At 46.9% G+C, this 11,306-nt stretch overlaps 2 protein-coding genes across 2 annotated transcripts in view; one reads left to right on the forward strand and one right to left on the reverse strand.

Annotated features, from left to right (window-relative positions):
* FKBP1B (FKBP prolyl isomerase 1B) overlaps window positions 1–6,317 on the forward strand; it is a 48,964-nt gene extending 42,647 nt beyond the window's left edge. Inside the window, exons 3-4 of the mRNA XM_084516303.1 lie at window positions 14–126; window positions 2,400–6,317. Coding sequence (XP_084372429.1) covers window positions 14–126; window positions 2,400–2,528 — 242 coding nt within the window. The 3' untranslated portion in view covers window positions 2,529–6,317. The remainder of the gene's footprint in view (window positions 1–13; window positions 127–2,399) is intronic.
* Window positions 5,355–10,930, reverse strand: SF3B6 (splicing factor 3b subunit 6). The gene is made up of 4 exons (XM_084516302.1): window positions 10,742–10,930; window positions 10,381–10,499; window positions 6,961–7,099; window positions 5,355–6,822 (listed from the first exon to the last, which is right to left on the reverse strand). The coding sequence occupies exons 1-4, from the start codon at window positions 10,769–10,771 to the stop codon at window positions 6,733–6,735; spliced, it is 378 nt and encodes a 125-aa protein (XP_084372428.1). The 5' UTR covers window positions 10,772–10,930; the 3' UTR covers window positions 5,355–6,732.
* Between the last annotated feature and the right edge of the window lie 376 nt (window positions 10,931–11,306).

The raw sequence follows: 11,306 nt of genomic DNA on the forward strand, positions 1-11,306 counted from the left end.
CTTGCTTTGGCAGGAATGCTGCAGAATGGGAAGAAGTTTGATTCCTCCAGAGACAGAAACAAGCCCTTCAGGTTCAAGATTGGCAGGCAAGAAGTCATTAAGGGATTTGAAGAAGGTGTCACACAGGTACGAAGAAGTTATTCTACCTGATTTTCAAACCACGTGAAGGGTGTGTAAGCACAGCAGTGCTCAGTGCAGTGTTGACAAGACCAAGTGGAAATGGCAGTGTGGAATCCCACAAGGTTTTCTTAATGGTTTTAACCACCCTGCTAGGTGTCAATGTGCCACGTAGCCCTTACTTCTTCCCCAGGGCTAACTACCACAAATAAACCCCATCAGCCTCTAAAATGTTCCAGGTAGCAGCATTTATGGAGTGGCTTCTCTTCAGCTGCTCCATAAAGGCCAAGCTGCCATTTTGATGACCTCCACGGCTTTGACCCTTACTGAACGGGGTACCAAACACCATTACTTTTATGACTTAAGGCTCCCAGCTACAAAATTCAATGAGAAGCCCTCAGCCAGGAAAAAGAAAACTGCCCTCTGTTAACTACAGCTTGAGTGCCAGCACGGTAAAACCTGGAAGGAGCCACACAAGGCAGTTCATTGCCATCTCTGCAGCGTTTTGTCTGCAACGCTGTGAGATCCCACCCTGAGGAGTGCCATCAGGGCTCTCAAGTGCCAGAGTGAGTGAGAGCAGGGTGCAAAATTCCTTTTTATTCCCTAGTTCTGGGTCCGGGAACTCAAAGTAGGAGGAAATTGCTCAAATATTATTAACGGGAATCATTGTTTATGCTTAACTAAAGAGAAGGAAAGAATGCAAAATGAGAAACTTGGGTGCAGAGGGTTTAGTTTTAGCCCAGTGCAGATAAAGCTCTGGCAGCAAGCTCGAGGTGAATCAGTTTTATCCCTCCCCTAACACTCACTCACCACCCCGTGGCCCTTCGTTAGGGTGGCCTGAACCCAGGCCAGCAGTCGGGGTAGCCACACGCTGCCCTCCTGCTCCTCCTAGCGGATCAGTCAGCCCGTGGCTGTCTTCTGAAGGCTTTGGGGACTGTGATTGACACAAGGCTCTTGGAAAAAGGCAGCTCACTCTGTCTAGCATTTAGATTTGGATTTAGGGAGCTCATCTGCTCTTACACCCTCAGTCCTGTGCTATGAATGCTCCCTGAATGTGAGAAAGTCATACTCATATTTTTCTTCTACCCAGTCATCAAAGCTCCATCTTTGGTGTATTTTATAGAAACCAAAAAGAAATTCAACAGGAGAAATTGCATAATCCATAGTCCAGTCCAGTCTTGGGAGAGAAGGCTGAGTTAAAATCACTGCATCAAATCCGGGATCATTCCCCGGTCAGTGAATATTCAGTCACCAGCATAGGGTGCATGAGTCTTATTTTGAGAGGAATTCAAGTCCTACCTCAAATTGTTTGTTGGAAGAACAGGGTTTTGACTCTTCATACCCCAAATACTGGTGAGTACTTTTACCGCTAGAACTAATCTGGGCTGAGAGAAATGGGCATCTCTGTCCGTCCCAGGGGCAAGGACTCTCTTGCGGAATGAGCAGCACCTGAGGTGAGGTGTCTGACCTTGGATTTGAGCCTAGGGGAACCTCTTTTAAGTAGGAGTGCATCAGTCTACACATTGCATCTGCCCAGCAGTAGGAAGTTGGACGTTTACAGCATTAACCTTTGGGCAGTAGTTTTGAAGTCACAGAAGCACAGAATCACCTAGGTTTGGAGAGACCTCCAAGATCACCAAGTCCAACCCCTGATCTAACACTAACAGTCCTCCACTAACCCATATCACTGAGCTCTACATCTAAACGTCTTTTAAAGACCTCCAGGGCTGGTGACTCCACCACTTCCCTGGGCAGCCCATTCCAGTGCCTCACAACCCTTTCAGTAAAGTCATCCCTGCTGGTGGCTGAAGAAGGAAAAATGGGGCTTCTTCACTGCTTGCCAATGAAGCAATGATTGTCGCTTCCCACCTGTGTTCCTGCTTTGATTTCTCATGACTACAAAGCTCTGACTGTACCTGCCACTGGGTGCCTTGTCCATAACGCCTGCTGACGGTGTTACAGGGATCCGACACCCCTCAGCGGAACTCACACCTCATGCAGCTGCCTCCGGGGTAAGCCTTGTGGAGGAAAATGTTCCTTGAAAACCCTTCCTGGTGCTCTCAGACTGGCTCTGGCGATCTAAATCTCACTCATCAGCAGTGAGAAGCCAGAGGAGTTAGGAGACCTGAGCTGTGGCAGCTTGAGCTTTCTACAAAGGCTGAAAGATGAATCCCATGGTTCTAACTGGCCTCGATTCTGTAAATCTGCCATGCAGCGATTTGTTCTTTTCCTCCTAATATTGTGTGTTATCTTTTTTCCTCTCTCCCACACCCAAAACCCAGATGAGCTTAGGCCAGCGAGCGAAGCTGACCTGCACACCCGAGATGGCCTACGGAGCCACGGGGCACCCCGGGGTCATCCCTCCCAACGCCACCCTCCTCTTCGACGTGGAGCTGCTCCGGTTGGAGTGAGTCTTCTCGAGGGAGGCACCTGTCAATAACCATCCCTTCCTTCTCCCCTGCCCCGCAGCGGGAGAAATCTTCACTGGAATCCTCCCCTTCCCTGCTCAAGCCGTCACGTCAGTAGCGCCTGCTGTTCGGTTTCTGAAGCCTTCTCTCCGGTTTTTTAACTCTGTGGTGTCCGTAGTTGCCTTTTATCAGAAGCTTTGCTTTGGGAAAAAAAAAACGTCTCCCGCTGTAACATGTTCAAGTTGTACATTTTATTTACCTTGCATGTAATAAACAGTCACGGTGACGATTGCAAATATATATAAATATAAATATATATATATATATTCCTTACTGAAAAACCACTGCCTTATTGTACACTTAAACCAAGAAAAAAAAAAAAGAAAACACAAAAGGTGCTCAAGAAATCCAATGTACGCCTTGTACATGAACGGGCATTAGCCAAACAGAGTTACCTGCGCTGCCACTTTTCTCAACTTGTACGTTCTGCTTGCTGCTGTTTTAAAAAGTACTGTCTCATTTAAGAATTAAATATATATATATAAAACAATAAAATATTGATACTTTACAATTTCTGTGTGTTTTTTCTGCTTTCTGCTGACCATTGGAATGATATTTGGTGCATAAGATGCTCTTCGAACAATCACCCACCAATTTTTTTGTTATTTATGTCTCTCTTTACATGAACACGCATAATTTTACATACTGCTTCTGTTACAGACTGCCCCGTGGAAGATCCCTGTAGGGGCAGCAGCACCTAGGAGGGTGCACGTAGGTGCAGGGAGGTTTCCTGACCCTCCATCATCTCCCCTGCACTGCTGGTGGCCCTTCAACATTGGCCAAAATTTGGCTGCTGAAGAGAGGGAAGGGGCTGTTCCTACAGTGCAAGTTCAATTCTCAATGGTAAAACCAGCGTAACAATTCCTGCTGGAGCTGAACCAGGCTGAAAAGGAGCAAAATTGTATGCATCCACCTCACAAAACCTTGTTCATTATCACAAAATCTTATTTTTGGGCTGCACTTTCAGGTGCTGGTCACGTAACCTGCAATCGTACTTCCCGCGCCGTGCTCACGGCACTCGAGGCAGGAATATTTCTTCCATTTGACAGTTGCATGAATGCACAAAGCACCGGTTCCTCCTCTGGAGGCAGGATGATGCGTAGACTCACCAAGAGCTCGCAGTGAGGACCTTTCCCAAATGCCTTGAAAGCAAATGGTGCTGGGAAGGATCAATGCAGCGTGCCCGGAGCGACCGCGTGCTCCTGGTACACCTCCACCACCTCTCCACCCTGCTGCTGTCTACACAACAGCTCGGGCATCACTCTCCTTTTCCTCTTCTCGGGTTTCTTATCATGGAGAAGGATTAAAAAAAACCCTAGGCACCTTTCCAGTGCCCTCAGCCGAACAACCCCAGCCTGCAAAACCCTCGTTACAGCTGCTTGATGAAGCTCTCTTCCCTCATCACCCCTCTCTCTTCAGAGACCTTTGTTGGAAGCAGAGATTATGACATTTTTCATGCCAATTTCATTAAAAAAAAAAATCTGAAAGGAAAACTAATTGTGCTTTGTGATACTTAGGGAAATTAAGTCTTCAAGGAAATGTAATCTTCAGCTCTTTATTTGACTGCAAATGTGTTAATTTATTTAATTGTATCATCGATCAACACACTACATATAATTATTACCACTGTATAATGGATTGGAAAAAATTTGCTGCCACTGCCTGTGTAATCAGATATGCTCTTGTTACTAATTTCTAAACAGTGGAGATGGAAAAAAATGACCTTCCAGGCTTAATTTCATACCCTACTTCCTGAAAAATTAAATGGAAAGCGAGCACACACAAAAACCAGCACAGATGTAGACTGCAAGGCTGGTAACATCTGCCTTATTTGCTGCCCTCTCTGCCATTCATACAACTGAACTCATTTCCCCATCCTTTGATATTCCATTTCAAACAAAATCTTGAGCAGACCTCATCAAAACAATCCTCCGGGCATTCGATTTCCATTCCCTCTGTCTTGCAGGTACAAATTATTATTTCATTTTACATGTGCAGGGACACTGAAAGCCCTGAACAGGCACTAGAAGAAAAAGTATGAAATGGAATATTTAATGAAAGGCAGCAGCTGAGCTCTCCGAGAAATCAAAAGCTGCTGATCTTGAGGATTCATTGAAGGAATTTTTATTAATCTTATTACCGTAAAGAATTGCTTTATATATGTATTTCGAACAGCATGAAATCCTCACCCAAACAGACCCTACAGTGCACGCAATGTGCTCTGTGCTATTGATAGAGGGAATGCAGGATTTGTACGTGACTTTCAACAAGTCTGAGAGAACGCGGCTCCATCCCTAGTCCATCAGTGGTTTATTGCCAGCATTTATTTATTAGAAGCATAAATCCAGCGTGGTAACGAGCACCTCTGGTTCCAGTTACAGCCAGGGGCTTTCTAAATGCTCACTAACAACTTGTGTCAGGGGTGTGTGCGTCCTTCTGGCACCCCTCAGCACCCTCACAGAGCTGCGGCTGTGCACACAGCAGTCAGGCCTCGGGGCCTGAAGTGAGATTTGCTCATTGAAGCATTCCTGAGGCACCCCGTGTGTGCTCCCAGCTGAGAAACGACAGGAACAGCACCCGGCAAATACAGGTGACAGCTTCTGTTACAGTGCTGGGCATCATCCCCCCCTCACCCAGCTGCTGAACACGTAGGAATGTTTATGCACACACCACATGTACAGTGAGGGGTGCTCAGCAAAGTACTTCCCGTGTCACACCTTCCTGTAAGGATTAATTCCTTTTTAAAAAGGTTACAAACACAGCATAAAGTTTGATTAAAAAACAAAGCAAAATTATATACATGTTTATTTATGTTTTTTGTTTGTTTGTTTTTTTTACTAAACAGACAGAACTGCATGTTTTAAAGTCAGATTCAATAAAAAAAAAAGAAAATTGTCCTTTATGACAACGTAATAGACAATTTTTAACCTGATTTATATATCCTCAGGCAAAACACGTTTGCATCTGCCCATGTTCTGCGCTGGCTAGGAGTTGCACAGTCAGCGAGCTGAACATCAAAATCCAAGCACATAAATCCTCCTGGGAGGCGAGCTGACTACCTGCTGTCACACAACTCCCAGCTGTTGAGACCAGAGGCAAAGCTCAGTCCTGTCTACTTCTCAATTAGACTGGTTATGCAAACCAACAAACTGATTTTTATCCACGAGACATGAGCGCTGATGCTTTTAGAAATAAAGAGCCCCAAAATTTAAATCTGGTTTCCTTTTTCCTCCACCAGATATTACAGAGTTCAAACGATGAATGGGAAACAACCACATCACAGGTATCTAAAATTACCACCACTATCTGTGGCCTTGCTTTGCTCTGGTGTTACCTAACAACATGAAAAGCATGAAGTTTATTCCTGATGCTCCTACTAACTTCAGTTTTAACCTGGTACACTTAAAAATCTCTCTCTTAGCTATACAGCAATGTGCCATTACAGCAAGATTGTCTCACAACAGCTCACCCGGTCTGTCCTCATTGCTGGGAACAAGGCATTTTGACAGAAGTCACCAAAGCAGTTGGACTATTTTAAAAGGCCACTCATTTCCTAGTTCGTAGAAGAAACTTCATTATAAACATGGAGTCAGGCTTTGTTTGTTCCTAGTAACAAACATTCTGAGGAGAAAGGTGCAGTGAATTGTATAAAACATACAGGTGTGAACAAGAATCAAACCATTTTTTTTTTTAATGAAAAACCAAAAAGCACAAGAATCCCTGTGGCAGGGACACTTATTTACTCGCAATACTCGTGGCAAGTGAAATTCACCACGCAGACAGCTGATACAAAGCCCCTTGAGCTCTCTGCATTAACTGGCTGCCCTGTTTAAGCTCAGTCCTGCAGTCTGGGCAGGACTTCAGCAGGCCTGTGCTCGGTCCTGTCCTACAAGGGCCTGCCAGAGAGGACGGTGGTTACACAGCGCTTACAGCTCAGCCCTGCAACATGATGAAGCTGTGTCCATTTAGGGGGGGTTGGTCTTAAAGCAGATCTTCTGATGCTTTACATTTAACCCTAATACGAAGATCTAAAGATTGAGATTACAGCCTATTAAATTTTAAAAATATATACATCAGAGAGAATCCTTACGTAGTTCAAGAACACAATGGCAGGTCTTGAAAACAGTTTTCCAAAAAAATTATCAGTTTATTTTGGTGGGTCTGTGTTAATTCCATATTTTTCCTTGAGAAGTTTAAGCTGTTCCTCTTTCTTCTTTGTGTCCATCTTCTGGAATGCCTGTGGTTAGGAAAATAAAAATAAAAGGCATAAGAAGAAAATTTGAACCTTTTGGCGTGTTCATTGCCAGAAATGGCCACCAGTTATCACCACGGGTGACACTGGTCTCAGGAAGCTTAGAAAACATCAAGCACTCACCCTGTTTGCGTTGTAGTACAAAACGACGAGGTATCTGTTGCACACGTTGAACCCTGACAGATGATCACAGGCGTTTTTAGCGTCGAAGATGTCTTCATAGACTACGTAGGCTGTTCCTCTCGTTTCGGGAGTGTTCCCACTGCAGAGCAAGATCAGGGTGAATGTTAAACTAACTGAACAGGAAATTATTCTACTCGTGTTTAGCAGTGACTGAGATTGGATTAGCTCATGCAACTTCACCACAGAACGATTATTGGGTTTGCTTGGCACTGAAATCTATCCCTGCTTCCTACACCAATCTTGGAATTCAGAGTCAGAAGCGGTAGGAAAATGTAAGAGTCGTGGTGCTGTTGCTGTGAGGGGTTATCACATTTTGGCAAAGTTTTTGGAACAGCAGTTAGCTTGTTTTATCGAAGGTTATGGGATTGGGCTGTCTGCTAGTGGCTGCCCAGACCTGCTGCCTCCCAGGATGGGATGCTGTCCTTAGCACATCACAAACCAGCTGCGCTGTTCCAAGACCACTTCAGACACACAGCCACCACCTGTCAGGCCATCAGTCCAATTTCCTTTGCCTGAGGGACAGCAGACACGTCTGGCCCCGTAACGCTAATGAGCTCAGAGAGCTGACAGAGCTCATGGGTCCCAAAGATCCAGGCTGGAACACAGCTACAGTGACCTTTATCAGCAGAACCCTTCCTAAGGCACTGACTTGTCAGAGAACTCCACCAAATGTCATCTCGCATGTCTGCTCTGGGATGCATACGCAAATGAAGAGGTGAACAGGTTAAAAACCGCACAAAGGGGCTAAGTCATTACAAAGGGATCTCCACAGCGCTTCCTGTCTCACAACATCAGGATTTCTGAACACAACACGAACCAGCAGTGCTGAACAATCAGCAGGCACGCTGCTAGCGGCTCCTGTCAGAAACACTTCAGCGCATCTCCTGACACACCTGAGTTCTTCACGTGCTGCTGTCACACCGCTCCAAACAACCCTTTTTCAGAAATCTTAGCTTTCCTTTACTGACTAATGACCGTTAATGAACAATTCCACCTATTTAGCCAAGTAACAAATTTACACCATCCCTTGCTCCTTTTACCACTTCCCCAGTAACTTTTGTTGCTCAACTCTGTATTGGAAGGATTGCACCAGCTGCACGTTCCAACCCAGCATTCAGGAGGACACCCCCATATTCCCCTCTGTTCCTGCTTGTTTCCTGAAAGGAATTCTATGCATAAAACTTGCTGTTCCTGTGCTGGTTTTACACAGCTGGGCAGCTGAGCCCCACCACATCTCAAAGGAAAAGGGGAAGAAAATGTGATAGGAAGGACTCAGGGGTTGAAATAAGGACAGGGAGATCAATCAACAGTTACCACCATGGGCAAAATAAACTCAGTATAGGGAGAGTAATGCAATTTATTACTTATTACTAAGAAGCTAAAGCAGCAAGAACCTAAAACACAAAACAAAACCACCTTCCTCCCCCCTCCCATCCACCTTCTTCCACTTTCTCCCTCCAAGTGGTGCAGGGGAACAGGCAATGGGGCTGCGGTCAGTCCCTGACGCTTTGTCTCCGCCGCTCCCTCAGGGTCCCTCTCTGCCCCTGCTCCACGCGGGGTCCCTCCCACGGGATGCCGTCCTTCCCAAACTGAGCCTGCAGGGGCTGCCAACTGGCAGCAGCTCTTCAAGAACTGCTCCCACACGGCTCTGTCCCACGGGGTCCATCCCCCAGGAGCAAACTGCTCCAGCACGGGTCCCCCACGGGTGGGCGGCAGCTCCCCCCAGACCTCCTGCTCCTGCGGGGGCTCCTCTCCACGGGCTGCAGCGTGGAGATCTGCTCCATGTGGGACCCCTGGGCTGCAGGGGGACAGCCTGCTCCACCAGGGGCCCCTCCGCAGGCTGCAGGGGAACTGCTGCTGTGTCCCTGGAGCACCTCCTGCCCTCCTGCTGCACTCACCTGGGGGCTGCAGGGCTGCTACTCTCACATTTCTCACTCACTCCCAGTTGCTGTTGCACAGCAGTTTTTTTCCCTTCCTTAAATCTGCTCTCCCAGAGGTCCACAGAGGGTTGCTCATGGCTCAGTTCTGGCCAGCAGCAGATCCCATTTGGATGGACTCCTTTTTGTTCCCTCTGCTCTGACATGGGGCAGCTGCTGGGCTCTGCTCACAGAGGCCACCCCTGCAGCCCCCTGCTACCAAACCCTTGCCACGTAAGCCCAATGCAGTTCCTTACACTGAACAACCATTTTTCATCACTATGGCTCTGACTGAAATAAGCACTTTGATCCGGGGTAAAGTTTGGTCTGTTTAGCTGTTACCATCTTTACATCCTGCATAATGCAACCAGTGAAACTCACTGTGGATTCAGTACCCACCCCACTCTCAGAGCATAAGAAACAGACAACAACATAAGCAAGGCCATGTTCTGCTCTGGTCCAACTAACAACCTACTCCAAAACTCAGAGATGCCACAAGTTATTTTGTCAACACCTGGACAAAGGCAGTATGAAAAAACCTTATCAAATAAAATCTATGTTTCCTCTCTGTTCATCTAAAGAAGTATGACTGACAACGTTTTCTTTTTAAGTACTGAACATGAGCTCTAAGTTTGGTCACCCACTGCTTTCCAAATACTTAGAGGGAGAAAAAAAAAAAAAAAACAACTTTTTCTGAATGTCAATACTGCAGCCAATCTTACTGCAGTTCTCAATAGCTAATCCCAAATTCCAGCTTCAACCTGACTCTTTTTGCCTGCAACTTATTAGAACACTTTATTAACCAGATGAAATTATGGGTAAATCCACAGCAATTCGACAGTACTCTGGGTAACAAGGAACATCAGAGCTCAGGTCTTCAATATTCAAAGGAACTAAAAGGAAGAAACTCAAACGTGCTGTAGAGAAGTATAACCTTGGTGCATTTAGAACAAAGTTATGGTCAGATCTCTCTGATCCAAGGACTACAGCTTGAGGACAAGCTGGATCTGATAGTGGTGCACTAGTTTTTGGTAGACATGTCCAGTACCAACAGCAGCATCTCTACTTTTCCATTAGTTCAGTATCTAATACTCATTAAGCAGCAAAAGTGGTTGCTTCCAACCCTCGCTTCTCAAACATTTACATTACAATAAAAGGTTAGTGCATTTAAGGTTGATTTAAATAAAAGTCCTTATTTTACCTCCTTACCTATATTCACATCAGGTTTAAGCTTTTCCAATCTATCTACCAGCAATATTCTTTCCTACAGAATTCACACAGAAGAGAAACATCACCACCTTCCCCGGGGATGCTCTGAAAGTACATTCACCTTTTCAGCTGTAAAATCTAATTATTACCTACGGTAGTAGCACCACTGACTTAGAACAGCTACCCCAACGCCCACAAAACACTTAAGTTCTCACAGAGAGCTAAACGTACTCACACTCGGATCTGCCGAATAGGCCCGTATTTCCCAAAGATATCGTACATCTCCTCCGCGGTGATTTTATAGGGCAAGTTCCTGATGTAGAGGATCCGGTTGACTTCTGGCGGCAGCCGGATCTGGACGGGAAACAAGCCATGCGGTAACAGGCTGAAAACACTCACTTCAAACCTTACATGTTACAATTTAAGTACTAAACCTCGCGCCTACAACAGCGGAGAGACTCCGCGTCCCTTTCTCCCCATCAGCGGCTGTGCTTTTGCCTAACCAGAGAGCAGCCCGGAGGGCCGCCCCTCTCTCCCAGAGCCACCCCTCGCCTCACACCCCTCCCGAAGGCCTCGGGGCAGGGGAAAGCACTCACATTAGCTCGTTTGGCCGCTTGCATCGCCATGGTGCCGGCTGGAAGGGGGGCCTAAGGCCTGGGAGCGAGATGGCGGCGGGCAGCGCTCCTCCGGCCCCGCCGTTTACCTCAGCGAGGTGCCCGGATGCGATCCCGGCAGGCACCGCGCAGCGCACCGCAAATTGCGTAACGCCGGCAGCGTGCCGCAAAGGGCGTAACGCAAGGGGCTGTAACGAGAGCGGCGCACCGCAAAAGACGTAACGCAAGGGGCGTAACGCCAGCCGTGAGACGCGAGAGACGTAACGCAAAGGACGTACCGCTACGCTACTGGCGCTGGGAGCCGCGCGTTGCGGAGGGCGGGACCCCGCCCCCCGCCCCCCGCCGCCTGAGGGGAGGGCGGCCATCTTAGCGCAGCCCCCGTGCCCTGGCAGGACCAGGGTTTGGGGAGCTCAGGAGAGCAATAAATGTGGTGGTTTTTTTTTTTTTTTTTCTTTTTCGCTCACGGGTTCAAGCCATAACGCTGGAGCTGCAATATGAATCTTTTTATTAAATGTGTCCTGCAAGGCTTTGCTTTATGCCCCCTTTT

The sequence above is a fragment of the Aythya ferina genome (assembly GCF_964211825.1).
Source record: "Aythya ferina genome assembly, chromosome: 3".
NCBI lineage: Eukaryota > Metazoa > Chordata > Aves > Anseriformes > Anatidae > Aythya > Aythya ferina.

Coding starts and splice junctions, on each gene's coding strand:
- SF3B6 (XM_084516302.1), bottom strand. CDS start 10,771: ATGGCGATGCAAGCGGCCAAACGAGCTAAT. Junction 10,500..10,741: donor AAGCGGCCAAACGAGCTAAT/GTGAGTGCTTTC, acceptor TTTCCCGTCCAG/ATCCGGCTGCCGCCAGAAGT. Junction 7,100..10,380: donor CCTATTCGGCAGATCCGAGT/GTGAGTACGTTT, acceptor CTTGCTCTGCAG/TGGGAACACTCCCGAAACGA.